Source organism: Camellia sinensis, chromosome 2, assembly GCF_055761805.1.
Source record: "Camellia sinensis isolate YWXY chromosome 2, ASM5576180v1, whole genome shotgun sequence".
Classification (NCBI taxonomy): Eukaryota; Viridiplantae; Streptophyta; class Magnoliopsida; order Ericales; family Theaceae; genus Camellia; species Camellia sinensis.
In genome coordinates, this window is record NC_138962.1 from 47,297,230 (window position 1) to 47,320,109 (window position 22,880).

The 22,880-nt window shown below is 35.6% G+C and overlaps 1 protein-coding gene and 1 long non-coding RNA gene across 2 annotated transcripts; one reads left to right on the forward strand and one right to left on the reverse strand.

Annotated features, from left to right (window-relative positions):
* Positions 1-1,294: 1,294 nt before the first annotated feature.
* LOC114310659 (uncharacterized) lies at positions 1,295-15,312 on the forward strand. Its single transcript, XR_003646196.2, has 6 exons — positions 1,295-1,354; positions 1,674-1,817; positions 11,864-12,074; positions 12,830-12,923; positions 13,480-13,700; positions 14,708-15,312. It is a non-coding gene; the product is annotated as an uncharacterized LOC114310659 (long non-coding RNA).
* On the reverse strand, positions 8,492-11,979 carry LOC114310658 (root phototropism protein 3). The gene is made up of 5 exons (XM_028256719.2): positions 11,731-11,979; positions 11,524-11,593; positions 10,760-11,326; positions 9,719-10,441; positions 8,492-9,121 (listed from the first exon to the last, which is right to left on the reverse strand). Exons 1-5 carry the CDS (start codon positions 11,841-11,843, stop codon positions 8,576-8,578), a joined length of 2,019 nt encoding a protein of 672 aa, XP_028112520.2. The 5' UTR covers positions 11,844-11,979; the 3' UTR covers positions 8,492-8,575.
* Positions 15,313-22,880: the final 7,568 nt, after the last annotated feature.

Below are 22,880 nucleotides of genomic sequence, written 5' to 3' on the forward strand. Positions count from 1 at the left end.
TGTTCGCAAACATATAGAGAAGCAAAGAAAGAAGAAAACTTTTTTTTACTCGGAGAGGTGATGTGACCAAAAATGAATTAAAAGTTAATTTTTGACTTTTAATTTATATTTTCAAAATGAGCCTATGATATATAGGCCTATTTTGGGAAGATGGTAAAAAAGTGGCATTTTGGCTTTTAACTAAGGCCAAGTTTGGCATGACCTAAATAATACAAAAAGTCAAATAGTTACTATCCTATTTAAGTCATATCATCTTATTTAAATCACATCACCTCTCTAACACTTCACATCAAACCCAACCCAAACCAAACCCAACCCATATAAGCCAATAAGTCAAAAAATACATTTTTTTAGAACATCCCAAACCAACCCTAAGCTTTTGACTTTTTTAGACAAATGATTTGAGAAGTTGGTAAAAAGTTACTTTTAACCTTTTTGATTAATATTTGTTTATGATGTCAAATCACAATAAAATGACTAAACTACCACCATTTAATTTAAAATATTTATAATTTCACCCATTTTGCACATTTTGACCCATAAGAGGTAGAATTGTAATTTCACAAGTAGCAAAAAACCAACTTGCCAAATGAAAAAAAATACAAAAAAAAAAAAAAAACTTTTGGCATTTGCTACAAATCTAAAAAAAGTGGCTAAAAGCCAAATTCCCAAAACACCCCATAATTATCTTTTTTTTTTTTTTTTTTTTTAAATGATTCTCGACAAAAAGACGATACATGTTGTATGATTGTGGACCATGGCACATCATATATGTTGTCAGTGACAGCTGCTCCAGTAATGGACTCATTCAAATTTTTTTTTTTAATTTTTAAAATTGTATAAAACCAAAATTCATGGAATTATTCATTAAAAAAATAGTTTGATTTCAACTCTATGTAATTTCACACCATTTTGAAAATCTCTGAACTTTAATTTTCAGAACTAGAAACCTAATTCCAACTATTTCAGTTCAATTTCATCTTGGTTTTATGAATTAATCTAATTCTTCTATTCAGTAACAAGACAAAAAAAAAAAAAAAAAAAAAAAAAAATTCCTATCCAAATTTTAGTTTGTAAACGAGATTGACCCCCCCCCAAATGGTTCTTTTTTCATTCACCACAAAAAAATCTCACTCAAAATTTGTAAATATACTACATTTAGAAAGTTTTTTGTAGTTTTATGAATCAGGACAATTTATTTATGTATGTGTGTTGTGCTAGTTTTATGAATCAAGACAATTTATCTGTGTGTGTGTGTGTGTTTTCATTGTACAGTATGGTTTTAATTTTAATTTTTTTTATTATAATTATTGTCTGCAGGGAAAAATGGTGATCTTTCTCAGAAGTTTTGGAGGTAAAGATTATGAATTTCAGCCAGTTAATCAAACCCAAATGGAAAAAAATGAAAATCATTTCTGTTAAATTCAAATTAGTTCCTAACATAAAGATTTCCTTCAAATTCTTTCATTTCCCTTCTCCTTTTCAAATCAAAATCTTCAAAATTGGATTTGGTTCCAAATACAATGTTACTATTTTTTAGATTTTCTTAGCTAGTTTTTGAAGGTTGAGTTTTTGTGGGCTTGCCTTAGATTAACTTGGCTTTTTGTTCTCTCTCTCTCTCTCTCTCTCTCTCTCTCTCTCTCTCTCTCTCTCACACACACACACACATTTAGCACAAAGGACCCAGGGCAGAAGCCATTCATTCAGCTTTACAATTGGCCAAGGATCCATTATTAAAGGTACACATTTAGCACAAAGGACCCAGGGCAGAAGCCATTCATTCAGCTTTACAATTGGCCAAGGATCCATTATTAAAGGTAAAATTTATTGTCGTATAATGCTGTATCTATTTAAACACCAAGCATCCTCTAGAGTGTTTTTTTCCTAAAATTTCTTAAAGTGGTATATTGTATGGTTGAGATTTAATACTGAAAAATTGATGTGACTTGTCATTAAATCTCAACCACACAATGCACGACTCTAAGAAACTTTAAGAAAAAAAAACTCTAAAGGATCCTTGCTCTTATTTAAATTATGTATTCGACTTGTGTGTGATGTAGATGCATGCATCTTCAATTCTAGGCCTTTTTATTTTTCCTTTTTTTTTTATATTTTTTATTTTATTTTTTTTAACAACATTTTGTATATTTTAACCATATGATAGCATTGGATTCTCAATTTTTGTTGGGATGCAACTCGTTGCTTGCCTTGAAATGGAACTGGAATAGTATTTTGATGAATTTCAATTCCTAGAAATGTTTTTCGGTACAAAGTTGGAGGAATTGATTGGAATTGATTTATCATTTAAAAATGCATGACTCCAATGCATCAGAAAACTTTTGAGATAGAATTGTTGTTTGGGAAAATCGATGTGATTCTCCACAAGTAAATCAATCAATGAGAATAAAAATTAATGCGGAAAAATTAAATCAAAGGCAACACAAGAATTTTACGTGGTTCCCTCAATGTGAGGTACGTCCACGGGATCGAAATCCGATTCCACTATCAACCAAATAAGTTCCAAACGATTACAAACGAGACACTAATGGTCTCACAAAATCACCCTTAGGTGAATTTCAAATAATCACAAATAAACAAAGAGGAAAGACCTCACCAAATAGATGAACCAAAATCTTCTGAACCAGAGTTGAAGAAGATCCAAAATAACAAACCAAAATAGAACCGAAAGCCGAACCAAACCAATACACACGTTGCCCAAATTATCCGAGAGCGTACCAACACAAATCAGCCAGCCGCACAGTGCTTCGAATTGTCCTCCTTTTTTGTGAAGTACAAAACAATATATATATATATATATATATATATATATATATATATATATATATATATATGTTATTAAATCTTAGGTTCTGTGAACAAATCCTAATTGTATCCAAATTGAATTGGATCTCCACAAATATAATATATAAAAATATATTATACCTAAACCAAGCCAAATTAAAATTCTTTAACAAACCAATTGGGTCCCACACTCCAATAAGGAGGTATATCCCAACAATTCTCCCCCTACCGACTTAGGTGGAGACATCAACCATACCCGCCAAAGTTCGACACTTTAAATGTTTGTCCCTTGACAAAGTCTTTGTCAACATATCTGAAATATTATCATCTGTGTGAACCTTTTCGAGTTGCAACAATTTCGAATCTAACACATCACGAATCCAATGGTATCTCACATCAATGTGTTTCGATCTCGAATGAAAAGTAGAATTTTTACTCAAGTGAATAGCACTTTGACTATCACAATAAAGCACATACTTTTCTTGCTTTAAACCCAACTCTTGCAAAAATTTCTTCAACCATAACTCTTCTTTGCAAGCTTCTGTAATAGCAATAAATTCAGCTTCGGTAGTTGAGAGAGCAACACATTTTTGTAATTTAGATTGCCATGCCACAGCTCCCCCTGCAAAAGTCATCAAATACCCCGAAGTAGATTTCCGAGAATCAACATCACCAGCCATGTCAGAATCTGTGAACCCATCAAGCATCGGTTTACCATCCCCAAAACACAAACACACCTTCGAAGTCTCTCGAAGATACCTTAGAATCCATTTTACCGCTGCCCAATGTTCTTTACCCGGATTAGAGAGAAAACGACTCACCACACCAACGGCGTGAGCAATATCCGGCCTTGTACAAACCATGGCGTACATCAAAGAACTAACTGCTGAAGCATAAGGAACTTTCAACATCTCTTCTTTGTCTTTCTCACTTGTAGGACATTGATTCGAACTAAGCTTGAAGTGACCCGCAAGTGGACAACCAACCGGCTTTGCTTTATCCATATTAAACCTCTCAAGAACTTTCTCGATGTAGCTTTCTTGAGACAACCAAATCAGCCCCTCTTTGCGATCACGAACAATTTTCATACCAAGAATTTGCTTTGCTGGTCCCAAATCTTTCATAGCAAAAGACTTGCTTAACTCCAATTTTAACCTGTTTATCATGGTAGAATCTTGACCCACAATTAACATGTCATCAACATAAAGCAAAAGAATAATAAATTTACCATCTGGAAAATTTTTCACAAACACACAATGGTCCGAAGTGGTTTTAGAAAAACCATTATTCATCATGAAAGAGTCAAATTTTTTGTACCATTGCCGCGGGGCTTGCTTGAGGCCATACAAACTTTTCTTCAATTTGCAAACAAATTTCTGTTTCCCTTTTTCCACAAATCCTTCCGGTTGCTCCATGTAAATTTCTTCTTCAAGATCACCATGCAGAAATGCGGTCTTCACATCAAGTTGCTCAACTTCAAGGTTCATACTTGCAGCCATGCCAAGTACAACCCGAATAGAAGACATCTTCACAACTGGCGAGAAAATCTCATCAAAATCAATACCTTTCTTTTGCCCAAAGCCTTTCACAACAAGACGTGCCTTGTACCTCAGAGATTTTTGCCATCATTTTTCAATTTAAAGACCCACTTATTTTTCAGAATTTTCCTCCCTTTAGGCAACTTCACTAAATCATAAGTGTGATTTTCAACTAAGGAATTCATCTCCTCTTCCATGGCCTTTTTCCAATCACCTTTCTTTGCATGCTCAATTGCTTCTTGGTAGCTCTCAGGCTCCCCTTGATTAGAAATCAACACAAATTCATTAGGAGGATACTTTCTTGAAGGTTGTCGGTCCCTTGTAGATTTCCTCAACTCAAGTTGTGGTGGTGGTTCTTGAGTTGGATGCCCTTCCTCAATTTCTGGCTCAACTTCATTTTGAATAGCATCATCCTCTACATCTTCAATAGGTAGCTGCATATCTCCCCCATTTTCATCATCAACTGAAGATGAAGGAGATGGATCCATATCAATGAGATCACTAGTTTTTGGCTCCAGTTGATCACCTTTGCCAAAGTCTTCAATTGTTTGGTCTTCAAGAAACACAACATCACGGTTTCGAATAACTTTCTTGTCGACCGGATCCCACAATCTATACCCAAATTCATCACATCCATAGCCAAGAAAAATACATTGTCTTGACTTGCTATCAAGCTTGGACCTCTCGTCTTTTGGAATGTGAACAAAGGCTCGGCAACCAAACACTCTCAAGTGCTCATAAGATACATCTTTACCGGTCCAAACTCTTTCTGGAACATCACCATTCAAAGGATAGGAGGGTGACAAATTGATCACGTCAACCGCTGTCTTCAATGCCTCACCCCAAAAGGATTTTGGTAATTTAGCTTGTGAAAGCAAACACCTTGTTCTTTCCACAATGGTGCGGTTCATCCTCTCGGCAACTCCATTTTGTTGAGGAGTCTTCTTAACTGTCTTTTGATGCCGAATACCTTGGCTACGACAATACTCATCAAATGGCCCAATGTATTCACCACCATTGTCTGATCGGATGCACTTCAATTTCTGCCCTGTTTCTCTTTCAACCATGGCCTGAAAATGCTTAAATACTTCTAAAACTTGATCTTTAGTTTTTAGTAGAAAAGCCCAAACTTTCCTTGAATAATCATCAATGAAAGTAACAAAATAAAGTGCACCACTATGTGTTCTAACTTTTAAAGGACCACAAACATCCGAATGAATCAACTCCAAAACATTTTCTTTTCTAGAAGCAACATTTTTATGAAAAGAAACTCTATGTTGTTTACCGGCCAAACAATGAACACAAGTTTTAAGATGTGTACCTTTCAAATCGGGTAGAAGCTCTTTCTTGAACAAAACTTGCAGCCCCTTTTCACTCATGTGGCCAAGCCGCTTGTGCCACAATTCGGTAGAAGTATCATCTTGAAGTGCATTGACAACACCTTTACAAATTTTTCCTTGCATCGAATAAAGTGTATGAGTCTTCTTACACTTAGATACCACCAAGGAACCCTTTGTGAGCTTCCATATTCCATCACCAAATTTGTTGTTGTAGCCTTCATCATCTAGCTTCCCGGTAGAGATCAAATTGAGGCGAATGTCGGGAACATGCCTCACATCTTTAAGCAACAACTTGCAGCCCAAATTTGTTTCCAAGCAAACATCACCCATACCAATAATCTTGGACAAACCTTCATTACCCATTCGAACAGAACCATAATCTCCTACAGTGTAGGTAGTGAAGAAATCAACTCGAGAAGTCACATGAAAAGAAGCACCGGAATCAATCACCCAATTGCTCTCTTGGCCCACAAAATTGATACAATCATCTTCACAAACGACCATGAGATCACCATTGGTAGTAACTGCCGTTGTGTCTTCTTGCTTCTTGTCCACACTTTTGTCACGCCTTTTCTCCTTATTCTTGAGCTTTCGGCATTCTCGCTTCATGTGTCCTTTCTCATGGCAATAATAGCACTCAATGTCTTTCTTTGAAAAAGAACCATCTTTTGATTTGTCACGGCTTTGATCACGACCATGAGGAGTCTTACTCCTCCCCCTTGTTTTGCTTCGGCCTCTCACAACAAATGCTTCCGAAAGAGAGGAACCCGCTGATTTTCTTCTAGTTTCTTCATTCAACAAGCTACTAGTGACTTGGGCCATTGTGACAACTCCATCAGGCGCCGAATTACTAACGGTCACAACCAAAGTCTCCCAACTTTCGGGCAAAGAACTTAGTAGCATCAAAGCCTGCAACTCATCATCAAAAACAATTTTCATAGAGGCAAGTTGGTTAACAATACTCTTTATTTCATTTAGATGTTCCGGAATAGGGCTGCCCTCTTTATATTTTAAATTAACCAACTTACGAAATAGAAAAGCTTTATTTGTGGCTGATTTTCTATCATAAAGGCTCTCTAATTTTTTCCATAAATCATGTGCTGAAGTTTCAGTAGCAACATGATGAAACACACTGTCATCAATCCATTGACGGATAACTCCAACGGCTTTTCGATTAAGCCTATTCCATTCATCATCTTTCATACCCTCGGGTTTGCCACTAGCACCCTCAATGGGTCCATACAAATCTTTACAAAATAATAGGTCCTCCATTTTAGTTTTCCAAGTTACCCAATTACTTCCATTGAAGCTAGACATACGACCCACATTCCCCTCCATTGATTTACACAAATAATTAAACCCAAATAAACCGTATGCTCTGATACCAGTTGTTAGGGAAAATCGATGTGATTCTCCACAAGTAAATCAATCAATGAGAATAAAAACTAATGCGGAAAAATTAAATCAAAGGCAACACAAGAATTTTACGTGGTTCCCTCAATGTGAGGTACGTCTACGGGATCGAAATCCGATTCCACTATCAACCAAATAAGTTCCAAACGATTACAAACGAGACACTAATGGTCTCACAAAATCACCCTTAGGTGAATTTCAAATAATCACAAATAAACAAAGAGGAAAGACCTCACCAAATAGATGAACCAAAATCTTCTGAACCAGAGTTGAAGAAGATCCAAAATAACAAACCAAAATAGAACCGAAAGCCGAACCAAACCAATACACACGTTGCCGAAATTATCCGAGAGCGTACCAACACAAATCAGCCAGCCGCACAGTGCTTCGAATTGTCCTCCTTTTTTGTGAAGTACAAAACAATATATATATATATATATATATATATATGTTATTAAATCTTAGGTTTTGTGAACAAATCCTAATTGTATTCAAATTGAATTAGATCTCCACAAATATAATATATAAAAATATGTTATACCTAAACCAAGCCAAATTAAAATTCTTTAACAAATCAATTGGGTCCCACACTCCAATAAGGAGGTATATCCCAACAATTGTTTGTCTTAATAAGTTGCCCTATCAATCCCATTGACTACTCTCTCTGTCTCTGTCTTTCTCTCTAATATGATTTGTATCAATGATAGAAACATTTTTCACTGTGTGATGGACATGTTATCAAGATCATAGTTATAAATCCTGTTTTTGACTGGCCAAAAGGGTTCCGTATTCACTGCTTCATCTAAAAAACGGTCCACTCTTTTGCATGATTTTCTGGCTTGTACCGGCTTAATTTGGCCATTTCAGCCATTTCAGCTAGTGTACCATCTCGTTCAGGTCAAATACGAATGAATTAAGAGTGTTTTTTTGTTTTTTAAAAATCTTTAAAACTATATCATTTATGGATGGTTATGAAGTTTATTAATCCTAGTTGTTTTATAACTTTATTAGAATTTCGAGTGGTGATTCATGGTTTTGTTTGTTTTTTTAATATGGATATTTTTCCAAATAAAATATTTCTCTCATAATCACAGTTATAATTATTCGTAAATTGAATAATTTTTATATTATGTACTTTGTTATTAGAATTTTATGATTTGTGACCTACCCATATTTTTTTTTTCTGTCTTCAATTGGATAATTCACATCATTCTCTTGTTAGAGCACTTTAATCATGAATTTTATTGAGAAAAGATCGAACGTAGGGAGGGAAATGGTGGAGGGTATGTTGGGGATGGCAGCATAGAGGTAGATTAGTCGAGCTTGATGGTGGAAGGTCGAAGGATGTGGTGATGGTTGGTGGTGTTTTAAAGAGACAAAAAATGGAAACAAAACAAAAAGAAAAAAACAACAATATTGCAGCCAATAAAGAGTTGAATTCTAGGTAACCCTTTTGGGAAACCTCTCTCTCTTCCAACTTTCTCAGGAAATGGAATTTCTCCACCTTCTGGCTGTCTTTCTAGTCTGCTCTGCATTTGGGTTCTGCGCTCCGAAATCATTAGTCTCAAAACCTGTCATCTTGGTGAGCTTGCCCAGTTTTTTCCACCCACTGGTCCAAGCTGATGTCTGTTTCGGCTTCTCCATCTTATTAAACTGTCTCTTTAAACTCTCCATATCATTTTGGAGCTCCAAGTACTTGGTTTTAGCACTCTCAAGCTCAAATTTGAGTGTATTTATGTCCTTTTTCGCTGCTGCCCATCCTTTTTGAAATGACTGTGGAGTTCCTTCAAGTAAGGTTTTCTTGTTTGATGCCATGGGTGGGTAGTGAGCATCAGCGGCTTCTTTTAGAGAACTGTTGGCTATTGCATTGCTTATCTTGACCTGTTCAGAGAAGAGTACTTGCACCACCACACGCAATGGAAGGCGTTCATTTTGGGCAGCGTGCATACAGGCATCGATTGAGAGCTTTTGGCAATCCATAACACGACAGAGTCGCTTCCTTTCGTGCTCTGAGAGTGTTGGATGGGCCTGCCAGTTTGATAGAACAGATCAAACTTCCAACCAGAGGGAGTACTAATTAATTTTTTTTTTCTTCTTCTATGGGATAACATCAATTGGTTATGTCCTGTTTTACGCAAATCAGAATCTTATGTCGTAGTTTCATAAAAACAAATGCATACTTTTTGTTATAAAAACTTCAAAAAATTGAACTGCTATAATTTATACGATATAAAGAGCAGTCTCAGTGCATGAGACTCTGAGACTCTAGCACTGCACAGTATGAGAGGGGTAATTATGATTAAAAAATAATATTAATAAAAAAAATCCTTTAGATTCACTTTTTGTAATGTCTTTTATGGTTTTATTATTTTCAGTATTGAGAAATCATTCGATTAACTGTTTTAAATCTGTCTTCTATTCATACTTAGCAATATCTTAAAGAGTTCTTAACCTTTCTAATAAATTAGTCATTTTCAAAAGCACAAGTTCACTCACTTTACACTGCCCATTGTGATATTGTATAGAGCAATAGTATATATATAGCAAAACACAGAACTCTCATGATAAATCATTGAAATGAAAGTAAAAGAAACCGAAAAACGTGTAGAGTTGTAATTGAATTACCTTAAGATAGGAATCAATAGCTCGGTACAGTCCATCATTGCACGTTCTTGCTGATTCGGGCAAGGACTCTGCCAGGACCTGGAATTTTGTTAAGGAGAGGTTTCTATCTCTGGAAACTTCTGTCAGATAACTGTCCACAAGCCTTGCCACTCTCATCTTGGCATTAAGAACATTATGACCCGTTTGAGTTTCTTCATACATGTGTATCTCTGAAAGAGACTCTGCATTTGGACTCGAGTTCTCTGTCTGTTCCTGAACAAGAAAATGCTCCAAAAGCCTCTGAACTAGATCCACATCGTACAGTGTCTCGCTTTTATTGTAAGATGGTATGAGAAGATCCAGTAAGGAAGCTTGTTCAAATTGCATTCCTACGCGCTTTTCTAAATCAGTAACCAAAGCATGTGCTACCTTCAACATGTTCGCCACCCTCAGTAACCGCAGAAGGAAGCTGCACGATACGCTGTCCTTCTGCGGTGGAATTATACTTATCAGGCTCTCGATGATCATCCGTTGATCTTTTGCCTGAATGTTTGCCACGCCATCTTTAGTCCCGGCTACTATCAGATGCAGCCCCCCTTTCCAACTACTATTACTACCATTATTGTTGCTGTTATTGCTTCCATCTTCTGTTGTTACCGTTCCTTCTTTTATCAAACCAGGCAGCCACTTCGCTGCATAGTGCATTATTGCAGCACCAATCAATTCAAATCTCATCCCTTTCACCTGTTTTTCCCCCCCCCCCCCCCTAGATTGTTAGTCTAGCAAAATTCTAAACATAAATATTTGGCACAATTATGAGTAATTGACAGAAAATATGATATGAACAGAATTTCAAATATAGTTGAGGACTGTAGCCTGTAATGTTGTGTTTGGTTAGGAGATTTGATAAGGATTTGGAAAGAGAAATGAAAAAGGTAGGTGAAATGTGAATAAAATATATCTACATTTCACTTGTTTTCAAGCACTTTTTCCGTTTCTCATTCCAAATTCCTCACCAAATCTTCTAACCAAATACTGCGTAAGAGTCTGGGAGTCGCTCACCCTGATCGCAGTAAGGACCCGAATAAAGTGATCAATCCTCAAAATCGAAACATCCTCAAACCACCAATCAGAAGGCACTGGCTGGTGTTCACCAGGGGTTGAGTCCTTCGATTCATTCCATCTTGGGCTCGAAACTTTTAGGGGTTTCCCTGTATAAGCCCATTTGATTCCTTTTGGATTGGCGCAAGCCTTCCATGCGATGGACTCGCTGCATCTTCGCACGATTTGGAGGTTTTCTGCCCATGGAGAAAGCTTCTCGCAGCTTTTCAATACCAGAATGGAATCTCTCCATGACGATAGGGCGACGTAGCTGAGAAATGCTTCAGTTTTGAATATGAGATTGCCTTCTTCCAAATCCTCTGTCATTTCTAGGTACTCTGCTGCACATCTTAGGTCCGAGATGTTTGTTGCTGTGAGATTGACGGCAATTCCATAGCAGAATTTTGCAGCCAGCTCAAATGCCTCGGGTCCACCGGGAAGATCATCCAAAACAATTTTTTCCAAATCCGAGTCTCGCGTTTTGTATATGATTGTGTTCATCTTTCCACTCCTAGAAAGCAGTGGATACTTCATAGAGGCATTTATATTAATACACATTGTTGCTAATAATACCTTCAATCCAAAAGCTTAGAGTTGGAGAGATTTTTTCATTTTTTTCACTATACTGGTTTTTATTTTAGTTATTTATTTTTTAAGAAAACATATTTTGAAAACAAAACCAAACATTAACAGAGTGCAAAGTGTCGGAGCTAAGAAATAACTACCTTATGTAAGTGGAAAGTGGAATCTCCAATTTGAATCAAGAAGTCACTTGGGATGTCAGTTGAAACATACCTATTCAATGTGAGAAATCACAAGATTATTATTCATAAGCTCATGTTCTTAAAATTAAAAATAAAATAAAATTGTTACTAACTATTTTCATGCAATAAAATTGATCATCTTTTGTTTGCAAATTTTTATAAGTTTACCAAGCTTGGCCTCTTTGCTCAAACCCATCAGTCTTGACACTGAGCTTGCTGGGATTGAGCACTCCATTGTTGTAGTCTCTTCCTCCAACTAACTCACTCTCTGAATCCCACATGATGAATCAAAAAAACCCAGAAAATCTGAACAGGAATTTCAATGTTAAGGCTTCAGAGGAAGAGCAGAGAGAAGGAGCATAAAAACAGAGCAGAGCAGAGCAGAGATGAAACAGGGGATGATGAGTAAAAGAGAAGAATCCCACATGGGATTGGCTTGAAATTATCTTCGATTGTCGGCTTTTTGCGGAGTTTCAAGGCCTCTTTAACAGGCTGTGAAGTCATGGGGAATGGTATAGTTTTTGGATTGCTTCTCATTTCATGCGTTTTTCCTTAAGCTCCTTTTTAAGGTTTTTTTTTTTTTTAATATTAAATAAATGATGAATTGGAAAATAAATATATATAAAAAATTTTATGTTCGTAAATGATGTGTACACACGGGCAGCTCCACATGTAGTGGTATGGGTTCAATTGAACCCACCGCATTTTGAAAAAAATTGTTGGGAAAAAAAGTGAATTTTAAAGAAATTTAACCCAATAGATTGTAAAAAATTGACTCTATGACAATTAACTTAAAAGTAATTGGACCATTTAAAAAAGAATAATTATTCACAAGTCCTATTTGGTAAGGATGTATTAAGGCAAGTCTTACGCAAAGTTTTTTTTTTATTCTAAGTCATTTTTACTCTCAATTTAAAGGTCAAAGTTAGTCATAATTGATATCTAATTCACTATACCCACTAACCAACTCACTCTAAATTTTTACAATTTTTTTAGCAACAACCACGATCCCGTGATCACTGACTGATATATGGATTTAGAAATTCATCAATAACCTTAAATATGCTCATAAAAATACTTGATCACTGACTGATATATAGACTTAGAAATTTATCAATAACGTTAAATATGCTCATGAAAATAGTTAGGAATTAAAGTTGTATGGAGCTTATAAAAACAAACATGTATGTCTTGAGCTTGTCACAATATTGGATGACAAAGCTCAAATGTTCTCCATTCATATTATAACTTATGAAATCCAATGCAGAGAGTGTTGAACATATGATGATAATGGCTGCTAGATGGGAGATTATCACCAAACATTGAGAGACGGTCAAGGATTGGGCTTCTGCAAAAAATGGGTGAGTTTTGGTTCTTTATGCCCCTCATTTGTAGAGTGAAAGGATCCAATGCCAAGATGTGTGAGCTGTGGAGCTTGAACTAACAATCGATGAACATGCGTGATAGATACATGATGGTTAAAAGAGGTGGTCTAGCCACCAGTCATTCCAAAGCATCGAAGTTGATCTTGTAATCAACATTGGCAAACATAAGTGATAAGACAAGTTCCATTCTGGAAAACTGGACATCCAATCCACTTTATTGATTGATGTGTAATTCATTTTAGCTCATAAGAAATAATAACGATGTGATTTTTTGGGTATCATTGTAAGAACATCTCCAATCATTATTGTTATAATATCATTATTATTGTTATAATTTGACAATGAATAGTATTATTTGTTAAATTATAATAATGGTGCTACAATAGTCACTTATTGTTTTGACAAATCTCAACCAACTTTTCTTCCAAGTTTATAAGTGTTGTTTGGATATAGATTTTTTTGTGATTTTATTTTTGTTTATTTTTATCTTTTGTGACATTTTAAACCAGATCACTTGCTGTTTTGATTTCAGGACATACGCTCACAGCTTTCGCGAGACTATACACAGGACTACTGATTTAGGTTTCTCTCTGACTCGGTCTCCTTCGCAGTCTTTCACTCTGTCTCCCTTTCACTCTCTCAGCCTGTCTTTTCCCTCTTTCTGGTTGTTGATATGGATCTGAGGGGATCGTGATTTTTGAAACTCAAAGCTGCCGATGGATTTAAACCAGATCTTCAAAAGATTTAAATCTGGTATTTTTTTTTCAAATTTTCTTAATTATTTTTTTGATCAATTTTTGTTCATCCATCAATTTTTGATATCTGTCTCCATCAATTTTTTTTTGTCTGTCTTCATCAAACCGAATTTGAGTTTGTCAATTTCATTCTGAAATTTGCTTGATTCTGAAAATTGGGTTTGATTATGAAAAATGGGTTCCCCACTGGATTAATTCTGTTGTTTTCAACTGAATTTGGTGTCAAATTCCTGTTGATTTTTGCTGATCTGGCAAACTTGGCATCTGCCATTTCACTTGTTAAATTTGAGAACACATATGACATCTGCCATCTTTAACAAGTGAAATAGCAGATCATCAGAGACAACTTTTTATCATTCCTGTCATTTTTTAGCTTTGACAAGTGAAATAGCAGTTCTATTGAAAATGCTCTAAGATAGAAAAGAGTACACCTACTATAAGGCTGGAGCACAATAAATTTGACTATAGGCGCTGTACGATATAACATAATCCAAAAATACATAATAAATACACAAAAAAACATACACTATTATTACAAAATACTACATAGATTTACTACACCACTCTTTTTGATAGATCTCTCCACATCACTATATCTCATTTTTATGCCTCCAAGTGACTTCTCCCCGCTTGATATAACTATTCTCCTTTTCAATGGACTATTACACTGGGATCAACTTGATTCAATAGTCATTAGAGCATTCACATCAACATCATCAAAATAGCAAAAAAGTTAAATATAGTTAGCAAATTATAAAATTCTTTCTCCATTAGTCTCAACAAATTATTTCTAAATTAGCTTTTGGTTGAATTTGCTACAATACCTTTGTTGAGGCACTATTCATTAGTTATTCAATAGTTTGTTATTTTTTTGAGATTGTTAGATTTCTATTCTTGACAATCCCGTTTGACAAAAGTCCTTTCAGTTGTAATTTTATTCGATATTTTATTTCAGTGAGGTTATAAGTTTTAGATGCGAATTCAATCCGAATTGTACCCTTGCAGAGAAATTTGTGATGTCTATTCTTTCATGTTTTCCACTTCGTTGACTATGTTGGGGATCAAGCTGCTCGGTCGAGCGGAGATCGCGGATCAGTTTTCTATAAATATGTGATTTCATCTGTTTTTAGGGTTACGGCTTCCAGATCTTCTCCTTGGATATTAGGATATATATCTGGAGCTTCTTTGCTAGTTTTTTTTTTATGTTTGTTTGAGTTTAATTCATGGTTTGAGAAGTATACATCAAAGGATTGTTTGTTTCATTCAATACAAAAGAGAGAATTGTTCTTCGGTGAGTTTCGGGGAATTTGGGACTGAAGCATTGGTGGATTCTGAAGTGGCTCATCATCGTAGATTTGACATCGACGTTGTGGATTCAACGTTGGGCAAAATAATTCCGAAGTGAAGATGGGGTTAGAAGAGGCACATTGGGATCGGTTTGATTCGAGCGTCGATTCGCTAGGTAATTGAGAGTACACTTGTGTAATTCTTTTATGTCTTCTTAGTGGATTATTTTGTGGCTTTTGCCCGTGATTTTTTTTATCACAATTGGAGGTGTTTCAATTGTGGTTTTACTACGTTAAAATCGTTATGTCGATTTGTCTTGATTATTTGATTGAGATTGTTAATTACTGCTTAAAATTGATATATAATCACAAATCAATATCTAGGGGATTTCTAGATTTTTCAATTAGTATCAGAGCATGTCACTCTATTTTTTTTAAAACTTTTGGAGCGAGATCTTGTTTGATTTGTGATAATGGATTCAATTCGTGAGGTCAATTTTACGGTTCGACTACCCCTACTTGACGGATCTAATTATGTTTTTTGGAAAACTCGGATGTGATCATTTTTAAAATCTATTAATGAAAAAGTTTGACAATTTGTCATGTATGGGTGGAATGAACCAATGATTATCGTTGATGGAGTAGCTTTTCCCAAACCAATTCATAAGTGGGACCTAACTGATTACCAAAATAATAGCTGAAATAGTAAAGCTATTAATTCTCTCTTTTGCGCCGTCACACCTGAAGACTTTAGTCAAATTTGCAATTTTGAAGTCGCAAAAGAGGATTGAGATATCTTACAAACTATTCATGAAGGCACTTTTTCTGTTAAACGTTCAAAACTTCAAAGGCTCACGTTTAGTTTCGAAAACCTTTCTATGAAAAATAGTGAGACCTTTGATGAATTTTATGCGAAGTTGAGTGACATTATAAATTCCAACTTCAATTTAGGTGAAAAAAAATTCCAGAATCCAAGATTATGGGAAATTTTTTAAGATCCTTGCTTGATCGGTTCCAACCAAAAGTTACGGCTATTGAGGAGGCTTAAGATGTTAACAACCTCAAGCTGAATCATTTGGTTGGAAATCTCCAAACTTATGACACACATAGAAATTTCAAAAAGAAACAAAAAGATGATATTGCTTTAGTAGTGCTCATACAGTTAGAAAGGATTCTGATGAGGATTGTGAGATTGATTCCAAGATTATGGATGCTTTCGTCAAACAATTTAAAAAGTCATTTTTTAAAAAGAATCTTAATCTTTTGAAATTAACTCATAAATCTAAAAGCAAAGATAAATTCAAAATTAATTCTATAACCTAGAAGAAGAAAGGAAAAATACAAGGGAATTTTGAAAGAGTCCAATGCTATGAATGCTAAGGATTTGGCCACTTTGCTCAAGAATGTCCTACTCGTTTGAGGAAGAAGAAAGCCTTCGCTATCACTTGGGATGATGAATTAGAGTCTGATAAAGATAAAAGTGACAACGAAGTACAAGGCGAATAGGGACATGAACAATTCCTTGCTTTCATGGTGGCTTCCAAAACTGAAGGACGAACAGAGTATCCGAAGAGTCCGGTTGAGAATGACACTGATGATGAATTCTCAAGGAGTGATGATGAAGAGCTTTAGCGAGCTTATAAAAAGTTGTATAAAGAATCTCTTAACTTATCCAAATTAAATGACAAACTCACTATAAAACTAAAAGCATGTAAAAGTGATAATGTCAAACTAAATGAGGAGATTTCCAAGGCTAAGAATGATGCCATCAAGATATCTAACGATCGACAAGCTCTTTGTGCAAAACTCTTGACGTGTAAGACAGAGAGGAATGAGCTACAACAAATCTAAGCAACGTATGAAGAAAATATTGAATCTCTCGAGATGTCTCAAGTTGCTTTGAAAGAACTAATGATTAAGAAAGAGAAAGAGCTCAAGTGTGTTATGGCTACCATTAGTCTTTGGAACAAATGATCAAAGACTTTGGACAATATCATTAGGTCTCAACAAATATGTTATGACAAGAGTGACATTGGCTTAGATGATAATAAATAGCAAAAACGGAGTGCATCCACATCTCATGATACAAGAACTCAAGGGCAGGGGGAGCCAAAGATTCAACGAGAGGAAAGATTTCTCAATCTTCATAGAGTTAGTAAGATCAAAGAAACGAAGGTATACCCTGTTTTTATTTGTCATCATTGTGGTATGTATGGTCATATTTTCCATTATTGTTATGAGTTGCATAGGAGAATGTCTCATAGAGATGAAAGAAATTCCAACATCTCGTGGGGTAGGAGCCACTTCATTGGTGGTAATAAGGTTAAGGGTCATATTAGACATCGTTATTTTGATTTGCTTAAGACCAAACATGAACAGAGGTTTTGTTTATCTAGACCTAGAAATAGGAAGTTGGACACCAAGTCGAGACAGGTTCCCAATGAAGTTGAAGGGAATCACAACGTCAAGACACGACCTAAGAATTGCAATTCTCACAACTTTGTTCATACTAAAGCGGTTTGGGTGAGAAAACTTGATTTGTGTTAATTTGTTTATTCGTTTTAGTTTTTGGGCTTCTGTGTGTTTTTTTCTTTTTGAGTCATTTAATGAGTGCTTGTTTGTTTTCTATCTTGCTTTGTTTTTTTTTTCTTTTTTTAAAAAAAAAAAAATCCAAAATGATTTTCTTAGTATAGTTTTGCAAGCTTGAAATTTTTGAGAAGTCCTTGGTACATATTGGAATTGATGAGAATATCCATTACATGTTAATATGTGTGTGCTTTTTGTGGTCATTACTCATTTTGGAGTGTGTGTAGTTTGATTAGTATGTCTCATTTTGTACACACTCTTGAATTAGCAAATATCGAAATCTTCCGCCTTTGCGGTCAATTTTCTCTATGGACGTTTAGCAGTGTGTCTTTTGTTTTTCTAGAGTGATTGACGTATACTAGCACATCATAGGTGATGTTGAGTCTCTTAACCACCTTCCACCTTTTTGCATCTCCATGGCTTTCCTCTCAATTCTTTACAGTTAAGGTATGAGGAAAAGGCTACCTTAGAGTCACCAACCAGGCTATCCTTATTGTCTATATGCTTCTCTGGTTCGGTTTCCATACTCTTGAGCATGTCAGCCGCCAATGAGTGTGCAAAAGAAAGAAAAAAAATGTGCAAAAGAAAGAAAGAAAAAAAAGATTTATTGATTGAGGGAGAGCCTCCACTTTTATTCACCAAATACCCCTTAATTTCTAGTGGTTTGACTTTTCTTAGTTGTGCTTAGATTCTCTTGCTGGAGGTCTAGCTATCAGATCACTACTAGGATTTGAATCTTGTGTTTATCGAATTCCAAGAGTCACACACATACTTTTATCATGAGATCTATGCTTTTCACATAATGCATCACTTTCTTTCATGAGGAATCTTCTACAGCCTGTGCACATTGTGTTTTCAAGTAATTGTATTTCTTGGATACTCTTATGTGTTTTTATGATACAAATATGAAATTCCTTACATGCTCCACCATATTCTTTTTGTCGTTTTCTTCTTGTTCATTGTTTTCAGTGGTTTTGGTTGCTTTGAGTGAGGGAGAGTTTGGTCTATCATTGCTTTACGTGAGGGGGAGTTTGGTTAATCATTGCAAGTGTTTTTTTTAGCATGAACATCTATTGGTTGGTTTGGTATGGGAGATTTGCATTAGTTGGTTTGCTTGTTGCTATGCATTGCTTCCTTATTGTTTCCTTCTTGTATGCTACTGATAATTACATCATCATACTCTTGTTTGTGTGTTTTGTGCTTTTAATTTTGTTGTTTGAGCTTCCTTTGACAATTCGTGACAAACAAGGGGAACAATGTTGGCGAGTGCATGTGTCGAGTGCAAGTGTCTTAGGATTTCATGTATTCATGTTACATGTTTTGAAAATCTCCAATTTACATCTATTCATATATCTATTATTTTTTCATATACTTTTGTGGTACTAATAGTTGTTTTGGAGATTGTGGCACTAATAGCTGTTTTGCAGATCATGACATTGAGAAAGTAGTTTACTTTTTTTGGCTATAATGGATTGAGGTGATTAGGATTTTATTTGTTAGGTACGTTTTGTCACGGCATTGCCAAAGGGGGAGATTGTTAGGTTTTATTCTTGACAGTTCCGTTTGACAAAACTCCTTGCAGTTGCAATTTTATTCGATACTTTATTTTAGTGAGGCTGTGAGTTTTAGATGCAAATCCAACTCGAATTGCACCCTTGCAGAGAAGTTTGTGATGTCTATTCTTTCATGTTTTTCATTTTACTGACTATGTTGGGGATCGGAGATCGGTTTTCTATAAATATGTGATTTCATCCGTTTTTAGGGTTACGGGTACTAGATCTTCTTCTTGGATATTAGGGTTTATATCTGGAGCTTCTTTGCTAGTTTCTTTGATGTTTGTTTGAGTTTAATTCATGGTTTGAGAAGTATACATAAAAGGATTGTTTGTTTCATTCAATACAAAAGAGAGAGTTATTTTCTGGTGAGTTCCGGGGGAATTTGGGCCTGAAGCTTTGGTAGATTCTGGAGTGGCTCATTGTTGTGGATTCGACATCGACGTTGTGGATTCAACGTTGGGCAAAACAATTCCGAGGTGAAGAGGGGGTCGGAAGAGACACATTGGGGTCGGTTCGATTCGAGCGTAGATTCGCTAGGTAATTGAGAGTACACTTGTATAATTCCTTTATGTCTTCGTAGTGGATTGTTTTGTGGCTATTGCCCGTGATTTTTTTTTTTATCACAATTGGAGGTGCTCCAATTGTAATTTTTCCATGTTAAAATCGTTGTGTTGATTTGTCTTGATTGTTTGATTGAAATTGTTAATCACTGCTTTAAATTGATACATAATCACAAATCAATATCTAAGGAATTTTTAGATTTTTCAAACAGGTTAATCTATTTTTTACTATATTTTCTCACCCAATGGACGTTCTCCCGAATGTCCATTCGGATGTCCCTGTAGAGAAAGAAGTTTTGTTGAATTTTGGCCTGATCGGTTGATCGCCCGACCGTCCGACCAGTCGATCAGTCGGTTGACCGCCCCTTAGTGGATTTGCCTTATTTGGTTGCTGCTCTCTGCTGCTACTATGGTGCAATGGAAAAAATATATTTGAATTGAAAAAGATAAAAGAATAAAAAATAATATTTTAATGAAATAGAATTTTAGAATAAAGAGTTTGATGGAGTGCATACATAAAAAAAAGATTAGCTAAAATACAAAAGTAGATTTTGAGTTATAATTTGGTTCAAAATTTGTTGAGACTGATGTGAATGCTCTTTGTTAAACTTATTTATTTTGATGATTTATTTAATTATGTTTTAATTTATTTGAAAGAGAAAAAATAGAATCCAAATTTATTTTGTCTCATTATTTCTCACCTAAACCTATATCCTAAATGTTATTTGAATGTATTTAATATTTGATTAAATCAACAGTTCAAATAGCCCAAAACAGAGCTTCAAACAGCCCAAAACAGAGGTTCAAACAGCCCAACACAACAGCAGTTCAAAAGGTTCAAAAGGTTCAAATGGAAGATATTCAAATTTGTAATGATGTAGTGGAAGATATTCAAATTAGTAATGATGAAGTACAACGACTATAAATTCAAATGAATACAACGGTTATGAACGGCTATAAATTCAAATAAATTCAACGGCTATAAATTCAAATGAATAAAACGGCTATAAATGGCTATAAATTTTATTATATATACTAAAGCCTCTAATGTAAACAAGTGACAAAAAAAATCAAAAAATATTCTTTGATCTATAAACACTCACATCTATTCTTTGAAAAATTCTCTGAGGAGTGTTCTTCAATTTTTGTTTACATCTTCTTTCAGAAATTATACACTGAGACGTATAGCTTTAAGCTTATCTTTTCTGTGTGAGGTTTACAGAAAAACCAGAGCTTCATTTTATATATCCATCTGGAAGAGATATTTATTGTATGCTTTCTTTGAAAGCAAAAATATTATTTCATCTTGTAAAAGTGTTGCAAACACTGTGTTCTTAAAATCTTGAGAGTGATTGTGAATCATCTAAGATTTGCAAGGGTTTGGGCTTGTGAAGTCTGTGTAAAATCTATGGAGGATTGTTCCATGTTTATAAGGTTGCTAGCACCCCTGTGAAGCTAGAAGATAGTAAAAAATTTCAAGTGAAACTTGAGGAGTGGATGTAGGCTTGGTTGAAGCCGAACCACTATAAATCTGTTTGTTTCCTCTTCCCCAATCTTTTTACTTTCGTACTATTGCTATAGCTATCTAATATTTATGTGTTAATCATTTGATTTACCCTATATATTAGTTATACTTAATTATTATCTTACTTGATCATTTACTACGAAGTTCATCATTGTGCTTGTTAATAATTTGTTGCACTAGTAGTTAATTTTATTGAGGTATTATTAATTTTAATTTGTAAAAACTTAATTCGCCCCCTCTTAAGTTACTTTTTGAGTAACACTCTTAATAGATTTCTAGAATACTCTACTACACATTCTTCATCCACTGCATTCTAGAATTATATACTCTATTTTTAAGGTTCTTCTACATTTCAGAATCTTTCAAAATGTTCTAGAACTTATTAGAATTTTCTAAAACTTTTTATAGTCTTCTAAATTATTTTAATATTCTACAATGTAGTGGAAGACTCTAGAGGGTCTACGTTAAATCTCCAGAGACACGTCCACCAATAATTGCAGTTGTGCTCTTCTTTGAAGATTTTTTCATTTTTCTCATTTTCACGACTTTTTTGGGCTCACTCGACAGAGACCATCCCATTTGAATAAATATGCTTGCAATGATGATATCACATAGGATAACTATCTGTGGGGATATATTTTCTGAGTCCCAGCACGTGGCCAAGGTGACGCCGATGTGTTAGCCGAGGTGCCACGTGTCCAGGATATGACGCCGAGATGATCTCGGTGAAGCCGAGGTAATTTCCGAAGATATCGGAATCCGAGATAAGCGGATAAGGGACAAGAGTCCTAGAATAAAGAGGAGACTTAGCTAAGATAAGAATAAAGCTTTTAAGGAGTTTATCTTTATCTCTTAAGGAGTCCAAAGTAGGTACTGAACAGGAATCCATAGAAGTGAGGCTTCTATTGGGGTTAGGATTGAGGTAACTATAAAAGAGAGGCACCCCCATGGGTCTAAGGTACGCAATTTATATTCTGTCTAGTGAGTTAAGCACTATTGATTATCTTTGAGAGATATACTGACTTGATCGTCGGAGTGCCCCTGGGTGGACGAACGACCGCCAGAATCTTCTCTTTCTGTTACAGGTTAGCTAGGTGTCATCTATTCTGCCAGTGTTCTCTAGCTGAATATTGAGTTGGGCAGTGTGATCGGAAAATCACCCATACAATTTGGCGTCGTCTGTGGGAAAGAAAGTAAAATAGATGGCCAGTAACGGACAGAAGGAAAAGATTAGAGACGACACTCCTACTGGGAGTGGGAGACTTATTGACCTTGATGGCGAAGAAGACAGGTCCAACGCGGAAACTCATGAGCAAGCTCACGGGATAAAAGACGTCGGCCAGACTGGCGACGTACCAAAGAAACCTGATCAAAGCAGGTACTATAACGAGGACGACCTCCAGGTTTGGAAGGATAGGTGCCTACAGAGGGACGAAGAGGTAAAAGAGATGGCAAACAAATTGGCAGACCTACAGTTGGTCGTCAATTTCATGATGCAAAATAACGTCATGCAGCCACCGTTCCCGCTGCAGGACACGCCGATCCCTGCGGCCAATACCCAGAAGGGAGGGCAGAAAACAATTCCCGTAGCCCCTCAGCATAATGGGAGCGAAAGATACTCTCACCGACCTTCTAGGGAAGTCGGACGAAGAGAGTCAAGAAGAG